This window comes from Schistocerca americana, chromosome 6 (assembly GCF_021461395.2).
Source record: "Schistocerca americana isolate TAMUIC-IGC-003095 chromosome 6, iqSchAmer2.1, whole genome shotgun sequence".
In the NCBI taxonomy this organism is placed as follows: Eukaryota; Metazoa; Arthropoda; class Insecta; order Orthoptera; family Acrididae; genus Schistocerca; species Schistocerca americana.
In genome coordinates, this window is record NC_060124.1 from 145,761,453 (window position 1) to 145,778,469 (window position 17,017).

Sequence of the window (17,017 nt, forward strand, 5' to 3'; positions counted from 1 at the left end):
TTGCTGCTGGTCTGATGATGGTCATTATCAACCGAAACTGGTAATCTGTTAACAAAAAGTTTGTGACCATAGACGTAAATTAAAGGAAACATCTGTCATTATTATTGTCCAGAAGGTGAATTTAAGGAAATTGAATGCAGAAAATGTGATAGTGATTTCAGGGACAATTATATCACCTATTTTTGAGGTAGTAATTAAATTAGCACTGCCAGTTCATTGCAGATCACTTACTCACTGTGGTTTTGTGTTTTGAATTGTTTTATTTTTTTAAATTGATGGATGAAGTGTCCGTATTTGTATTGTCACTGACTTGTACAAGAATAACTTTGAAGTATATGAGATTTAAACTATGTTTTGTTTTTATCTTTTCAACAGATGGAGATATTACTGTGTACAGAATGGGAGAGCATGTGGATATAAGCAGAGGTCCCCTAGTGGGCAATACTGGCTTTATTGGTCGGTGTACTGTAACTGCAGTAAGTAGTCTTTTAATATTCTTTCATGAATGTTTGTATCGAATTTTTGTACAAAAATAATAAGAAACAGTTAAGCAGTAAGTGGAATGTAGCTTCTGAGTGGCATTTGTTTGTTATATTATTATGCCAGTGACGATATAATTTTCTGAAGATCTTTCAGAATGTGGCACTGTTGTGAAAATTAAGTGTTATAACATATTGCTGTCACTGATGCATTCTAGTATTTAATTTTCTTTTATGGGACATGTTGGTGGAAGATGTTTATCATTGTGTTGTCAGTAGTCAACAGGTGTATGGAGATAATGTATATGTAGAACAAGGAAAATACTGTAAGTTGCTTATTTCTAATTATGCAACTCTGTTATTGCAAACTATAAAAACATGTAGCCTTTTAGTAACTTCTGTGCTCTGATAACCAGTAAGCAAAGTCACCCTGTATTTAGTCACTGAACTTGCAACCAGGAGTGCTGTTAAGATTCTGTGTGGCCATACAACATCCACATTTAGGTGTTCCACAGTTTATTTAAGTCACTCAAAGTGAACCACAGGATGTGGTCTGTTCACATTACTTCTTCTTATGAATTATACTCAAGTCAGCATAAGTTGATTCCTGATGGTTCCAGTGGGCCGGGCATGACAGCTTCACAGGCCTACCTCATTAGTAACGTAACACGATTTTGTAAACATCTCTGTGGTAATGCCGTAGTGTAGTCACCGTTCTGCAGATGGCCATTGTTTTTGCCTGCAGCCACTAGCGCTTCGCAGCTGAAAGCTGGTAACAGTGCTGTGAATCGTCAGATAGCTTCTTAAGGCAGCTTGACTGTAGTGCTCCAACTTTAATAACATCAGTATCTAATATGTTGTGAACTCATATCATTCCTTCTTCCACTCATTGCAAATGACAACCACAATGAGAATTTCAACTGCGGCTTATGCTTTTCGATAGAAAACTAGAAGTCCTCATATTTGAACGAACAAATATATTAAGACTGAATTTGAAAATTAAGAAGCTATTGAAATACATGCTGTATATGGTAGCCAACATTTTTTTCTTGTTCACAGCCAGAATGTGAACTGGCACTACAGAACACAGATCAACTCTATGGCCACATATGTAGCTTTATAGAAACTCTCCTGTTGGCTTACCATGTTTCTTTTAATGTGTTTTTAACACACAGCCTCTTAAGAGTTGATCTTTTATCATATCTATTAATAACTGGCAGATGCACCAGTGAAATATCATGTCTGAGAAGATTTCAGTGCCAATAAACATTGAAGCATTATTTGTATGTAATTTTTTTCATATATAGTAAGTGACAAACCTATTGATTTAGTGGCGTCTCTTCATTTCAGAGATTGAGTGAGAAGACCAGTGATAAGATTCTGGAGTCACGTTCAGACAGGCTGTGGTTCAAATCCTCGTTAGACTATCCAGATTTAGGATTGCCATGGTTTCCCTAAACTGCATAAGGCAAATTCTTCTGTAAAGGACGTGACCAGTTTTTTCCCCCCACCTGAACTTGTACTCTCTCTTATGACCTTGTTGTTGATAAGGTGTAAAAACCCTAACCTTCCATCCCTTCTTCATTCTAGGTTAAGTGTACTAGGTGTTGATGATCATGAATTTTTGTTTCAGATATGTTTGCATATAGTTGTCTTGTTTCTAACAGTCTGTTCAATTTCTTGGAACTGCACATGTGCAGTTAAAATGCATGTGGTGATTTAACTAAGTTATGGAAGGGAAAATAGTGAGTTGTCTTATTAGTATTTGTCATTTAAAGCCTGTGTTTATTCTGTGTGACAGGTTCATCATGTGGAAACAGACAGTGGCAGCCTGTACAGGTTTCAGGGAGTAGCACTGCCCAGAGGACTCATGGTAGGTGGGAATAACGATTTTTATACTTTTACAGATGCCTAGCCAGAACTTACCCACAGGAGGTAAAATTAGGAGAGTAGCTGTCACAATTTTTATGACCTTCCTGACGGATTAAAGAGTAAGTTTTGTAAGGTTGGGAAAGAAGAATGGTCATTCAGACCGCAGGTTGAGAAGGGCCCATCTGTTATGAGAAACGGGGGAAACAGAATATCAAGCTATGGGTAGATTTCTTTTCTTTAAAATGTGGCAGTTGACAGTACTGGAACATTGTCTTCTGTAGGTAAATACTGTCCAACCATACTGTCTCCTTGTAGTTTTACAATTATCTCAAATGAATTATCATTTTGATATAATTAAATTTCTGTTTTACAATGCACCTGTTAATTTATTGTTAAAGTTTATTACCTATAGCAAATACCTTTCATGGATTTGATTCTGTTGTCATTTACATTAATTCCATATTTATCTCTCTTCACAACTTTGAATTCAGAAACAACACTTTTTTGTTTTGTGTTACAAATATGAACTTTAGTTTTCATAAATGTGCGCTCTCTCTCTCTCTCTCTCTCTCTCTCTCTCTCTCTCTCTCTCTCACACACACACACACACACACACACACACACACACAAGTTGCTTATCATCCACAGTGTGAGCGAACATGACTACTGCTGGTATGATCCCCACATGAGGGAGTAGTAGTCGTACGTGAAAACTTAGTTCCACTGCTATATAAAGGACTCCTCCAAAATTTGCTATGCATTAAAGCCTTCAGCTGTGTCTGTCCATATTGCTCTTATCTGTTTTTTTAAATGTCATCTACCTACCTTCCATTAGGTCCTTACCATCATGTACATTTTCAGGTTAGACATATTTGCGTGTTCCAAACCCAAGCAATCTAAAGCTGATCACACCATCTTCTGTGTGGTTGTCCTATCCTTCTTCTACCCTTGGATCTCTAGTAATAGGTTTTCCTCCATATCTTGTTTCGATCCATACATATTAAATGATCATGCCATTGATTGCTACACTGTTGGGTCTCTTCTGCCATTCCTAGAACATGGAGCTCCTTTCTTATTTCACTGTCCCTCTTATGAGCTTCTAATTGTATCCTGCCCAATGTGTTAGAAGTCTCATTTCTCGCACTTCAGTCCTCAGAACTGTGTGGTCGTTAACCCTGCAGCTTTGGATATTAGACAGCAAAATGCACACTTTAAGATTCTCTCTTGTATTGCAGTGCTTTCAAAAAAGTGTGGCTGTAGTGACACTGGGTTTGGCATTGACTTTAGTGGCTCAGAAAGCGAAGAAGAATCTGATGTTACTTCATTAGAGACTGGAAGTGACAGCAGTTTGCCAGTTGAGTGAAAAGTGCCCAACAGTGGAACGAGATAAATACATCAACTGTGCACCAATCAGCTCTGACAAGATTTATGTTCACAGGAAACAATTGTGAAATACATAGATAGACTTCATAGCTACACAGAAACTAAAAGATGACTTTAAGTTTCAGGATATGTTAGTTGAAGTCCAGCACACAAGTGTACACAGATTTTATTATTGGTGATCTACAAAATTTTTGTAACTTATTATTTTGAGTTTTAAAAGCTATCTAGATTTATGTTAATAGGAAACTGTTGTAAAATACATGGTTAGACTTCACAGATACAAAGAAACTGAAAAACGACGTCAAGTTTCAGGATATTTTAGTCGAGGTCCAGTGTACGACTATACTCGTGATTTTATTATTGGTGATCTTCCAAATTTTGTAAATTATTGTTTCGAGTTTTAAAAGCTGTCTTTGTATGCTTATATGTAAAGTATTCAGTATAGGATGTTTTTCATTATAAAATATTTTTTGGAATATAACTTGAAAAAAATTATGATGTTAAGGGCTTAAAGTCCACATTAGGGATCCACACACAGTAAAGGTACAGTCATAATACTATGAAATTTAAGTATTATCTCTTTCCTGTTTTTTTATTCAGTAATGTTCTCTTAATTGTATCTAACATGTGTGAATACCATAAGCATAAGAGATACAGCAGCCCAGGTAACTGTCCCAATATGTTATTCTTGATTCTAATTTTAGTTCTGATATGTATTTTGATATTTTTATCAGCATAAAAACTCTTCATTGGCCTTAATAAATGCTGAGGGGATGTCATACTCTCCTAAAATTTCCTATAACTTAGATCTCACCACCTGGATGAAGGCTTTTTCATAATCCACAAAAGTTATATACATTGGAAGATTAAATTCTTCGTGCTTTTCTGTTATTTGGTTAATACAGAAAGCAAAATCCATACAGTATCCTCCTTTTATCAGAAAAGACTCTGTTAAAGCTTTTAATATTTTGGAAAGTATCTTGGGATGCATAGTACACCCAAAGTTTAATAGGCTTGTACCTTCATGGTTATTACAAATATTGCAGTTTCCTTTTGTATAAATGGGTAAGATTACTCTGCTGTCATCTGGAACATGACCACTCTTGTGGCATAGATTTATAAAATTTAGAAGCCTAACCCGAAGATTCTTGGGGACGTATTTAATAAGCTCTGAATTTTTTGGTTGTCTCTGGACACATTCTGTTTCTCATGGACCCAATTGCATCTTCCAGTTCTGCCAAGGAGGTTATATCTACATTCACAAGTGATTGAGTGTTACAATATTTTCTTCTTCCCCTGCCCATGGGTTTTGGAAATAGCCTAGTTATGTTTCATTGAAGATATTATTCTACTGTGAGATATCTTTCACCTTTTTGTAGAGAGCTTTTATTATTTTATCAGTTGTTATTTGTTTTCCATGGATTTCTTAATTTCTAATTTTTTCTACCACTGTTGCACTTCTGTAATAAGATAACTGTTTCCGATCTATTTGACCATTTTCAGAGCTGTAAGTATAATAAAGTACAATATTAAAAAATGGGAAATCGGTGATGGAGTAATGACAGTATGGAAAGGATACATTGCTATTCATGACATAGAGGGCTCATTGAGTCGCAGACAGGCACACTGAAAAAGAATGCTAGATATATTCAGGTATTGGACTACTTACATTCACATAAGCACCAACTCTCTGAAGTCCCTGTTCCTTTACCGCTCACCACCCAACTCATCACTGTTGGTGTCTTCGTCCTCTATGCTAACATCCCCAATATCTGTCGCCCAGCTGCTACATTTCCCAGTGTGCAACTTACTCAAAATCTGCGACCTCCTTCCTAGTCATGATGACCAATTATATCCTCACACAGAGTCCTTTGAAGGCATAAAAAAAAAAAAAAAAAAAAAAAATTATGATACAGCTGTAGGCACCCATGTGGCCTCATCCAGTGCTGACCTATTCTGAGTGCGAACCACTCAGAATTCCAAACTTATCATCTGGTTCAATTTCATTGATATCTTCATGAACTAGACCAAGGATGAGAACACCCTATTCACATTCTTTCAGAACCTCACCTCCCCCCCCCTCCCCCCAAATTCGTTCCCCTCAGTGCCTCAGTGCAACGAGCCATCTTCCTTGATTTGCCTCTACTTCATGGATGGCTACATGAATACCTCCATCCACATCAAATCTACCAATTACAAACAATACCATAACTTTGACATCTGCCACCCATTGCACACTAAGAAATTCCTTCCATAAAGCCTAGCCACCCATGGTCGTTGCATGTGCAATTACAAGCAGTCCCTATCCAAATGTGCTAGGGGTCTCACCAAGGAGTTCACAGACCCTCCCCGCCTTATCCAGAAATAGATCTTCCATTCCTTTTCTACCCAGTCACCTACCATCACCCATATACCCACTGCCCAGTCACAAAAGAGCGTACCCTTGTGAGTCAGTACCACTTTCTCTGCCATGGCTTTGACTGTCTCTGATCCTTTCTTGGAATAAAAAATATCCTTCTCACTGTTCTCCCCTCCCCTCCCACAGTGTTATTCTGCCCTTATACCCAATATCCTTATCTGTCCCTATTCCACCCCTGCACCCAACCTCTTGCCTCATAGCTCATGCTCATAGCTCATGTCCTGTAACCCCCCCCCCCCCTCCCTATAACCTCACCCCTCCTGCTCCCCTCCCCTGGCCTCAATTTTCACTAGTTCCTGTCCTCCACCTATTTATCTTCTTACCTGCTCCCACTTCAGTACTACTACACACACCTTGTATCCTGTCAGCACACCTGCATAGTCATTTCCCATTTTCTACTTCTCTCCTCTGCCCTTTCCCCCACCCCTTCCCAGCACCTCCCACCCCATCCTGTCTCCCCCATTGTCTCACCTAACAGTCCTGTCCTGGCCCCACAACATCCCTGCATGCTCCCACAGTCAGCATTAACATCTTTCCCATCCCTACCCTGGTACCCTTCACCTTCCCGATCACATACCTCTTCTGTACCTCCACTAGCCACTCCAGTAAAGATTTCTGCTCATCTCAGACACAATCACAGTGAGCCTTAGCACCCAGAAATTACAGTCGCCATGAATATGTGAGTTGTGGTTATGACAATGTATGTGAGTTTCCTACATCTGCTGAAGGACTTAGTCTACATTATTTTTCATTGTGCTGTCTGTGACTCAGCATCTCCTCTGCATGGTGAGTAGCAGTCAATCCTTTTCATAAAATACAATGTGTAATACACATAATTAAAATGTACTGGAGGCGCATAGCTGTTTCTTATTTCTTGAAATCTAACAAAGAATTTCCTTGGCCCATGTTCCGTGATAACTAGTTATGCATATTTCACCAACCTCCATTTCATTTTCATTAGTGCTAATTCTATTTTCCATTCCAATTTGTTCTCTGATCCATTTGTTAGCATTCCTGTCTCTGCTGTTAACTCCTAACAGCATTCTCTGTGTTGTCCACTGAGCTCAAAGTCCATACCTGCCACTTCAAATACATTGGGGTCTTCAATTTATGGACCATATTTAGTTTATCAATGCACTACAGTCATTTTTAATCTTCTGCTGATTTCCTTTCCCATCAATCCAGTGGCTGTCTTCATCTGCCCTAAAAACAAAATCTCAACAACTCATTCTATATATTGTTAAATTTCACTATTTTCTTTTCAGTGTGTTATCTTGTTTTATTCATATTACAGTTGATTTTCAGGCCCACTTACAAGCGTGATCTGTCAAGTAGTTCCATAATTTTTTTGAAGCTTATCGGGGCTAGAGGCAAATATTATATTGCCAACTGAAAAATAAAGGTCATTCAGATATGATTGATTAACACGTAATCCGTATTTTTTTCTTGGAGTGAGGACCTGAAAACTTTCTAGGGGATAGGAAATTTCTTTGCTGAACTCCATGCTCATTCTAAATTCCTCACTATCCTTATGAAGTCTAAATGAACTTGTAACATTGATGTAGACGTTCTTCATTATACACTGATCACCATAAAAAGGGCTGCATAGAGAAGGAGAAAGTGGATTGTGACCATTATTGGTGGGCAGGTAGGTGGTACCACAAATACAAAATGATTACACTTTCAACTTTGAAGGACCAACATTTATTGTGCTACAAAGCCACAAAATGTACATGCTAGTATGGCGTCAGATCCGAGTGGTTATGAATACAAGCATCCAAGGGTTGCCCATACAACAGTTTGCAGTGGGGGGAGGGCTGGACATGGTCGTATGGAGTAATGGAGTATTTTTAATACTTTGGAAGAGAATGGTGACATTTAAGAAGCTGTAAAGGAGTTACAATTCTGACCCCGTTAAAAACCTGCATTATATTGACTTTATTTTTTATTTTTTTAAAGACTGCCTGTTTACACTACATTTTTCCTTTCCCTGAAAGCTAGCTGTGGTGAGTGAGGGTGGGGGGTGGGGGAGGTGCAACCCATCTTACCCCCCCCCCCCCCTCCCAGGTACAAGCAGGAGTTGTACAGGCCTCGGATGGAGTTCGGTGTAGTCTTGTAATACTCTGTCCCAATTGTGCTTGCATATGGGCATGCAGTTCCTGCAGATTAGTGGGTGGAGGTGGAGTCCTGATGGCACGCTCGATGGAATCCCCACGCATTCTTAACTGAGGTAAATTGGGCAACGTGGCTGGCTATGGAAAAGTATTCACCACTACAAGATATGCTTAGGAGGTGCAGCGGTATGAGGATGACCAGTGTCCTGTCGAAATACGGCATGGCTGTGAGCATTTACGAATGGCACTAACTGTGAACGGGCCCCATAGGATATTGCTCCCCATACAATCGCACCAGGCTGGTGGGAGATGGGATGAGAAATGACAACTGCTGTTTGTGACACTCTCCCATACACCCCAAACATGGACACAGTGGTCGTCACGTCCAAGGCAGAAGTGGGATATCACCAAAAATGACCAGGCCACTGTTTAGGGCCCCATGTCTGTGATTGCTGACACTAGGCAAGGGAGGCGTGATGCTGGCTGGTTGTGATTGGAAGGCATCATAATGGTCAGTGTGCTGTAAGACCTGTGTCCTGCACCTGCCTGCCAATGGTAATAACACTTATGAGATGCTGCAGAGAAGGCAGGACAGCTTGCTGAACAGTTACTATGGTTGAATCTGTTCACATGTTGCACACACTCTGTCGGTCCTCCTTGCTTGTGGAGAATGTCAGACGACTAGATCCTACATGTTGTCCGTGTGTGAGTTCCTGTACATGTTACCACCAACAATGGGCAATAGTGGTGCCCATATGACAGGTGTGGTGGATAATACAATGATAGGACACCCAGCCTCCTGCAGTCCCATGATGCAGCTCTTCTCAAAGTTGTCCAACTGGGTAACCTGCTGTCATACGGGCCGGCACAGCCATTTAGGGCCCTTTGCATTAATAGATGGGTATGACATCACAGCCCCCCTCACACTCCCTGCATGCTGCCTCTCTTGAAAAATTGGTTGTTGGCATAGCTGGTGATGTGCAACATACCCACATAGTTTGCAGCAGATAGGTTGGGTCCTTGTGGGTGCAGCTGTTTTTATGACGATCAGTGCACTAGCATAGGTTGAATAGTGGTTTTGTTTCTCAAGAGTTGTTATTGTAGATTTAGTTGAAACTGAATCATAAGCCTTCTCAAAATATAGGGATAAGGGAAAAAGTGGTAAAGCAGTCTCCTTAATCCCCTTTGCTATTTCTCTCCTGACTTGCAGATGGTCCATTATACTCTAATACCACATCTGCTTCTAAAACTGTTCATTTGGCTGATAAAATCTCTTTTCTTATGTGGTTGATAATAATTTTAGAGAATAGCTTACACATAACAGAGAAGAGGCTAATATCTATATGGTTATTTTCTCATTTTGCTGGAAGTGCTGTAGTTACAACATTATCTTCCTCTACAGGCATTTTATAAACAATTAAGTTCCTTTTGTAGTACATTCCTCCAGCTTTAGCTGTTTCTATTAAAACATCATCATCTCTTGGCACCTTTGGTACCCTTTTACAATTTTTTCGGCGTTGTTGCCCTCTTAATTGTTTATATGTGGTATCTACCCAGCATAGGTTTCTTGTCTGTATTTTTCTGTTTCATTGCTTTCAAATGTTTCTCTTATAATATTTTTACTGTATCTTTTCACAACATCTTGAGGAATAGTTCTGTATAATTCATCATGTTCTACAGTAGGCTTATTGCTATTAACTTAAACTCTTCCCTTTTCATTAAAAGCTGCCTAATTCCATTTTGAGTATTTTTCCAAACTTCCAACTTTCTTTGCTGTTCTCATTAGTACCTTTGTTAAACAACTGTCTATTTTGCCTTTTGTGTCTGTATAACCTTCGCTTTCTAAGATGCTGAACTTGTTGCTTAATTTAGTGTGGTAAACCTAGTTACTCCTAAATAAATTCCGACTTCTGACATGTGGAGTGTTATTTGTTTTTCCTAATGTTGTTTTTATATTTACTGTATGTCATAAGGGTCTGTGATCAAATTGGAACCCAGAAATGATTGCTGCATCTTGTACAATTTCTTTTTATTTGATGAAATGTAGTAAGTTTCATTTTTAGTTCCATCTTGCCAATGATAAGTTCATTTTCGATTTGCTTTCTTGTGGAAGAATGTGTTAAAGACATGTGTATTCTCAGTAAATTCCATTATTGTTGTGGACAGCGATGTGAACAGTGAATCGTTTGCTAAATATTTCATGTGTACAGTGTAAACTCTGCTGCACTGCCTCTGACCTAAAACCAAAGCATAGATACACACACTCTTAGTAGTCTTCTGAATACTGTATGTTTGCTTAAACAAAATGCATTTTCACACAACGATGTATAATGTCTGTAATTTTCATTATTAAATCTGATGTTTTCAACTGAAGAACTGTTATTTAGTTTTTGTCCCATTTTCACATTTAAATTCCTCATTGTAATATTTTTATAGGATTTGTTATCATTTATCAGCTTTTGTATTGATCTTCAACATCATCATCAGAATGTGAGCATCTTACTTCATAGACCTGAATTATTTCTATTGAATATATTATTTTTGTGTTTAAAGTGATACTTGTTATCCTCTCTGATAATATTTCTTCCGTTTCAACTTTACTGTTTCTAGTTTTCATGTTTACAGTAAAGTCTACACCCAAGTTCTCTTCCTGAACTGTTCCTCTCTAGTAAAATATATGATATGATTTTACTTCTGTTTGGCCTTCATTCTTTACACTGCTCTCATGATAACCTTAATATCTCTTGTTTGATGGTGGTGTATTATCTGTGAAGTACAGGGTTCTGCTGTTTATTATGAGTTAGTAATGTAGTAGAAGCAGTTGGGTTCCTAAGGTCCACATTGTTTTTTATTTAACCAAACTCTCTATAGCAAGTGTGGTCACAGAAATAGCTTTGTGTTCCCAATAATGTTAAGCTAAAACCTGAGTTCCCTTAATCCATCACTCACAATATTTGTTCATTCAACTTGAACCATTGATGTCTCAGCAACTCGCACATGCCAGTGGGGCCTCCAACAACACTGCCGTAGTGTGCAGTAGTTGACCAGGTTTCAAAGAATTTGGTGAAACATCTGAACAGTGCTGAATCTTGGCAGAGTTATGCTCACGTAGTCCTAGCCTAAACTACTTCATTGCTTCTTAATGCCCAAGCTTGGGATCAACATGACCAGTTCATGTACTGCTCTCATGCTAGTAGAGTCATAAATCTCCTTTGAATATTGTTGGTTTGCAACATACAGTATTCAGAAGACTACTAAGAGTGTCTGTATCTATGCTTTGGTTTTAGGTCAGAGGCAGTGCAGCAGAGTTTACACTGCACACATCTGTAATACATTTAGTCAAGAGAGTAAAAGAGCTTGACTCACTATGCTATCTGATGTGTAGGTCACAGAGTAGCCCACCTGTATTTCTTCCTTCTAAAGCGATCCATCAAGACTGGAATTTCCTGAATGCTGCAGTACATAAAACAGTGTAAACACAACCACACACCTATAGCAGATCAATGCATAGAACACAGAAACATGTAACAGAAAACAGCATTCACATTAGCTTTGAACACTAGCTCTTTTTCTAGCAACAGTGCATGCATGCACGCATGCGCGCGCGCACACACACACACTGCCATGCCCACGACAAGACTGTCTGTGCTCCACACATAAATCCACTTTAGGTTAGTGGTTGCCTTTCCCTTGTACTGATCCAGCAAGAGATACTAACAGCTGGACATTTGATTGCCTAGGCTGCACATTGGGATCTAGCCTAAGTGGTTGCTTTAATCCTCACAAAAGTGTAATTGATGGCTGTGACTTAAATACTTGACAGATTTATCTTTTGCATCAAAAATTTAATTTATTTATCCCTGTATTTCATAAATGCATTACATTATGATTAAATGAAAAATATGTAGGACTGCCTTTGCTCAAAATTCATCCAAAGAGTAACTCTGCTGTTGTTGTGGTCTTCAGTGCAAAGACAGGTTTGATGAATCTCTCCGTGTTAGTTTATCCTGTGCAAACCTCTTCATCTCTGCGTAACTACCGCAACCTATATCTATTTGAACCTTCTCACTGTATAAATAAATCACAATTAGTTGATGCCTGAGAATGTGTCCTGTCAACTGATCCCTTCCTTTTGTGAAATTGCAAATTGCATTTTTTTTTTCCCCTCCAGTTCAGTTCAGTACTTCATCATTTGTAGTTTGATCTATGTGCCTCATCTTCAGCATTCCTCTGTAGCATCATGTTTTCAGAAGATGCTGTTCTCTTGTCGTCTGAACTGCTTATCATCCACAATCAGTGATGATCATGTGGAAGTTTGTCTGTTATGTTGACGGGCTGGGTTTTGTCTGAGCAGTTTCAGTTACGTTGTGTGTTGGTTGTCATCTTGCATTACACTTGTTTTTATTTGCTGTATCATGCCAGAGCCATCATCAACACATGCACAGACAACTTAGCAGACGTAAGGATTGTTTGTGTGACTACGTGATGCAGTGTTTCAGTGTTTTATGTTCAAGAAGAGGGTACTGCACGTTTCCTAGACAGGACGCTAACGAAAGGTGACTTCTCAGTGGTTACCTGTGTTTAAGAGCAACTGGCATGTTTTCACTCAAAAAGGTCAATGTAGTATGTTGTAGAATGATGAAGGTGTCATGAAGGTTTCAGCAAATGATGATGCAGTTACCTCTTAACTTAAAATTTCTCTTCCTTTCAGTTGTTGTTATTTTCATTGAAATTTTGTAGTAATTGATTTCAGATTTGTTTCAGTGTAAAGTACTCCAGAACATTATTGTGAAAAACCCTTAGAATGCCAGTGTAATTAAAGTATTGGTGAATGTTAGAAACAGTATATTTTGTGAAACAAGTTTTGTGCACTGATTGTTGTGGTGCAAAAGGAGGGAGGAATGGAGAAGAGAATGACGAGGATGATGAAGGGGCAGTGGGAGTAGGGTGTAGGGAAAAGAGCTATGTAAACACACACACACACACACACACACACACACACACACACACACACACACACACGGTAACATGATCCTTCAACTAAGAAATTTAAGTTCTGTTACTAATTTCCTTCTTGTTGCTTTTGCTCTGCCCTATAAGGTTTCAAACTGTACTAATTTTACTACTGTTCTGTGTTGTAGCTGAATCACTATGCTTATGGCATCCTGGAGTCTCGTGCAAGCAAGCTGGTGAGTTGATACACCTATTGATTTTTATATTGTTCTGTATTAAAATATAAAAATAAGAAACAAGTATTAAAAAACTTACAGAAAGTAAAATGTACATCTTGTTCAGTTGTTAAATGGTTGCAGACTGGCATTCTTACTTGCATGCTTTCCCAACGAGACTGTCATTTGTATGAAGAAAGATATGAAAGTGTGTGGGAAAGAGATTTGCAATAGTCATCCACAATCTTGGATCAAAAGAGAGACAACAAGGATGTCTATCACATAAACTGCGTTCTTGTTGGTTTTAAAATTTAATTCTCCAGTTGGCTTAGCTCCTAAAGCTTGAAGTGAAGTGCTGTCACTTTCAGCATTTAAATTACAATCTGCTACTGTATTTTCAACATGTTTAGTAAAAAATACTCTGTATGACTGAAATTATATTTAAACTTTTCTTTTCCATACAAAAATTATACTTCAGGAAATAAAATAATTGGTTGCTTAACCATTTAGATTTTGGATTATTGACCAAGGAAATTGAGAGTTGTTTATTGGTGACACCTAAGACTTTTTCCTGCCACATACAAGACATTTGACAGTATATGAAAAATATGTTGTGACACGTGCTTTGGATTACACATCGAGTGGCATATCCTCAGTAAATAGTTGGTTGATGTAGCTCTCTGTGTGAAAGAATAGAAGGACATAGCAGTTCTAAAGCACTATTGTATTAAGAACAACTTTTGTCTTGAATTTCTGAGGAAACTTCCATCCATAATTTGTACATTTGTCATTTACGTTGTGCATCAAACTTCTATAAAACATTCAAAACAAAACTAACCTGCTACCACCCTCACAGTCTTTGTTTCACAAATGAAAATGGCAGTTTGGCTCTTAAAACCAGAAAAAAATGTAAGGTACTTGGTAATTATTTTGAAAAACTACTAAACTGCACAGAATCAGTGAATAAATTCCAACCACTGAAAACCAGAACACCAACCCTAACTCTAGTTATTTCAATTTCATCAGTTTCTTGAAACAGACTTAAAACAATGAAGTGTCCAGAGAAGACAGTATAATTACAGAATTACTAAAATCAGCTGGCCATAACACTGACACTGCACATCAAATTTTGACTGAAGATTTCCACATGTGAAATGTTTGTACCAAAATGGTGCTGAAAAACCTCACAACTGAGCAGAAGGACAATTGAAGAAGTGTTTGTATTGATATTTCTGAGAGGCTTGACAATGACTATTAATCATTCAGTCATGTGATCACAGGTTATGAGTCCTGGATTTTTGAATAGTGGCAAATTGAGGAGCTGCACACTGAAACATTTCCTCAGCCAAAAAAAGGTAAAATGAGCAAATCAAAGATCAGAACAATGCTGATTTACTTTTTTGACAATAGAGGTATCGTGCATAAAGAATTTGATCCTCCATGACAAACTGTCTATCAAATGTTTTACAAAGATGTCCTTGAAAGTGTCAGGAACAGGGTGAATCGATTGAGACCAGACGTTTCAGACAAGTGGATGCTGCATCGTGACAATGTCCCATGTCACACGGCCACTTCCATCGCAGAATTTTTGGCCTCAAATGTGGTCCTGTTGTTCCACAGCCCCCATATTTGCCTGATTTGAGTCCTTATGACTCTTTTCTTGTCCTGAAATTGAAAAAATCTTAAAAGGATCTCATTTTGGCACTCTAGAGAACATTTCCAAGAATGTGATTGACAGTTTAAAGGCCCTACCAGTTGAAGGCTTTCAGTGCTGCTACCAAGACTGGGAACAATGATTCCACCAGTGTATAGCTGCCAAAGGGAACTACTTTGAAGGGAATAATGTTGTTGTTTGAAAAACATAAAAACTGTGATAGTTAAAAAAATCAGTCTTATTCTTTTTCTCACACACTTTGCATCTACAACTACGTCACTTCTCTGTAATTCATACTTAAGTATCTTGCAGTGGGTTCATTGAATCATCTTCAGACTATTTATCTACTGTTCCATTCCCAAAAATCTCAAAGAAAAAACGAACACTTATATCTTTCTGTTGAGCTTCCTTAGCTTTTTGTGTATGCACAATGATTGTTGATCATAAATAAATTAACAGTAAAGATAACAGCTGACAAATAATAAAAGCACTGAGTCTCTCTCTCTCTCTCTCTCTCTCTCTCTCTCTCTCTCTCTCACACACACACACACACACACACACACACACACACACAAATTAATAAGGCTACATTGTGCTGGCTGAATATTGTGTACTGGGACTGCAGTTCTCCAGCTTGTCTGGGTTAAGGCATTGTGTCATGTGGAGTGGGTCAGAATACAGAGAATGGAGAACATGAGGGAGGTTTTTTTCAGCACCATCTTAAGTAGCTTGGTCTGAATTATACAAACTTGATACGATGTTCCCCACTTGTACTTATTACACAGAATATGAGATGTATTGTTGTGAGTGAGAACATTACCATACCTCAATGATATACGAAAATATCTCTGATGACTGTCAAAAGATCCAATAGCTCGTGGATTCACCCTGACTACTGTCACAGTTTGCTACATTCGCTGCATCAATAGGTCTGTAACAAAAACTTGTTGATCTGGGAAAAAAAGAAAAACACTTGTATAACTAAAAATCTGTTTCCTTGTTGCATGTAAGTCTCATGAAGTGAACATTTTTGTTACAGAACACTGTGCATCTCCCAGACAGTTACAGAGCAGAACCAGCTAAGACGGCACCTGTCATGGCTTCAACTGTGGCATGACTGTAGCCGAGAACTAAGATCTCCCTATTAGGAGGATTAGTCTCCCAAAAATGACAGCAGTGCATACACCTTGAGGCTTTGGTCTCACAATGTATTTATATTTTTTATTGATTTACAATAATAAATAGATTTTCTTTAATAAATGTGTTTTTCACCATATTCAGCCATTTATTTATATCAGAATATCACATGTGATAGGTGTGTATGCTAATTTCTTTGTAAATGCTGGGACAGAATTACACATGTAAGTATACAAGGTGTAAAAAAATAAAAAATAAAAAATAATAGTAGAAAAAAGGGTTTGGCCAAACTTTCAAGAAACATTCCTTACATGTAGAGGAAAGAATTATGTTATATGGACATGGGTCCAGTACAAGTTTATTTCCATGTTACAACTCATTTTGTGCTTCTGTCTATTATGACATTAATCGTGGGAAAACAGACAAAAAGAACATGTCAGCACAGTATAAAACACTTTATGAAATGAAATGTTCCAAAATGCACTATGTTAGCAAAGCCACATGCATCAACCAAATGCTGCATTGAATCCCTGATGCACTAATGCATCCCTGGAGAATTGTGTATTGTTTCAAATCTGTTCACAATACAAGCACAAAGAATTGTACTTGTTGTACCGGGCTTCTGTACACAAGAGCTTTCAAATGCCCCCACAAATAAGCCTTTTGGGTTTAGATCCAGAGAGTGTGGAGACCTATCCATTGTCATGGAATCTGTTATTTAAAAGCTTATGAACATTAACACTGAAATGAGGAGGGCATTTGTGGGGGCATTTGAAGGCTCCTGTGTGCAG

General features: G+C 38.2%; 1 protein-coding gene across 1 annotated transcript in view; it reads left to right on the plus strand.

Moving 5' to 3' along the window:
• Nucleotides 1–16,365, plus strand: part of LOC124619466 (39S ribosomal protein L39, mitochondrial) — a 75,700-nt gene extending 59,335 nt beyond the window's left edge. Inside the window, exons 6-9 of the mRNA XM_047145866.1 lie at nucleotides 376–476; nucleotides 2,281–2,352; nucleotides 13,409–13,456; nucleotides 16,129–16,365. Of these exons, the coding sequence (XP_047001822.1) occupies nucleotides 376–476; nucleotides 2,281–2,352; nucleotides 13,409–13,456; nucleotides 16,129–16,206 (299 nt within the window). The 3' untranslated portion in view covers nucleotides 16,207–16,365. The remainder of the gene's footprint in view (nucleotides 1–375; nucleotides 477–2,280; nucleotides 2,353–13,408; nucleotides 13,457–16,128) is intronic.
• The last annotated feature ends 652 nt before the right edge of the window (nucleotides 16,366–17,017 follow it).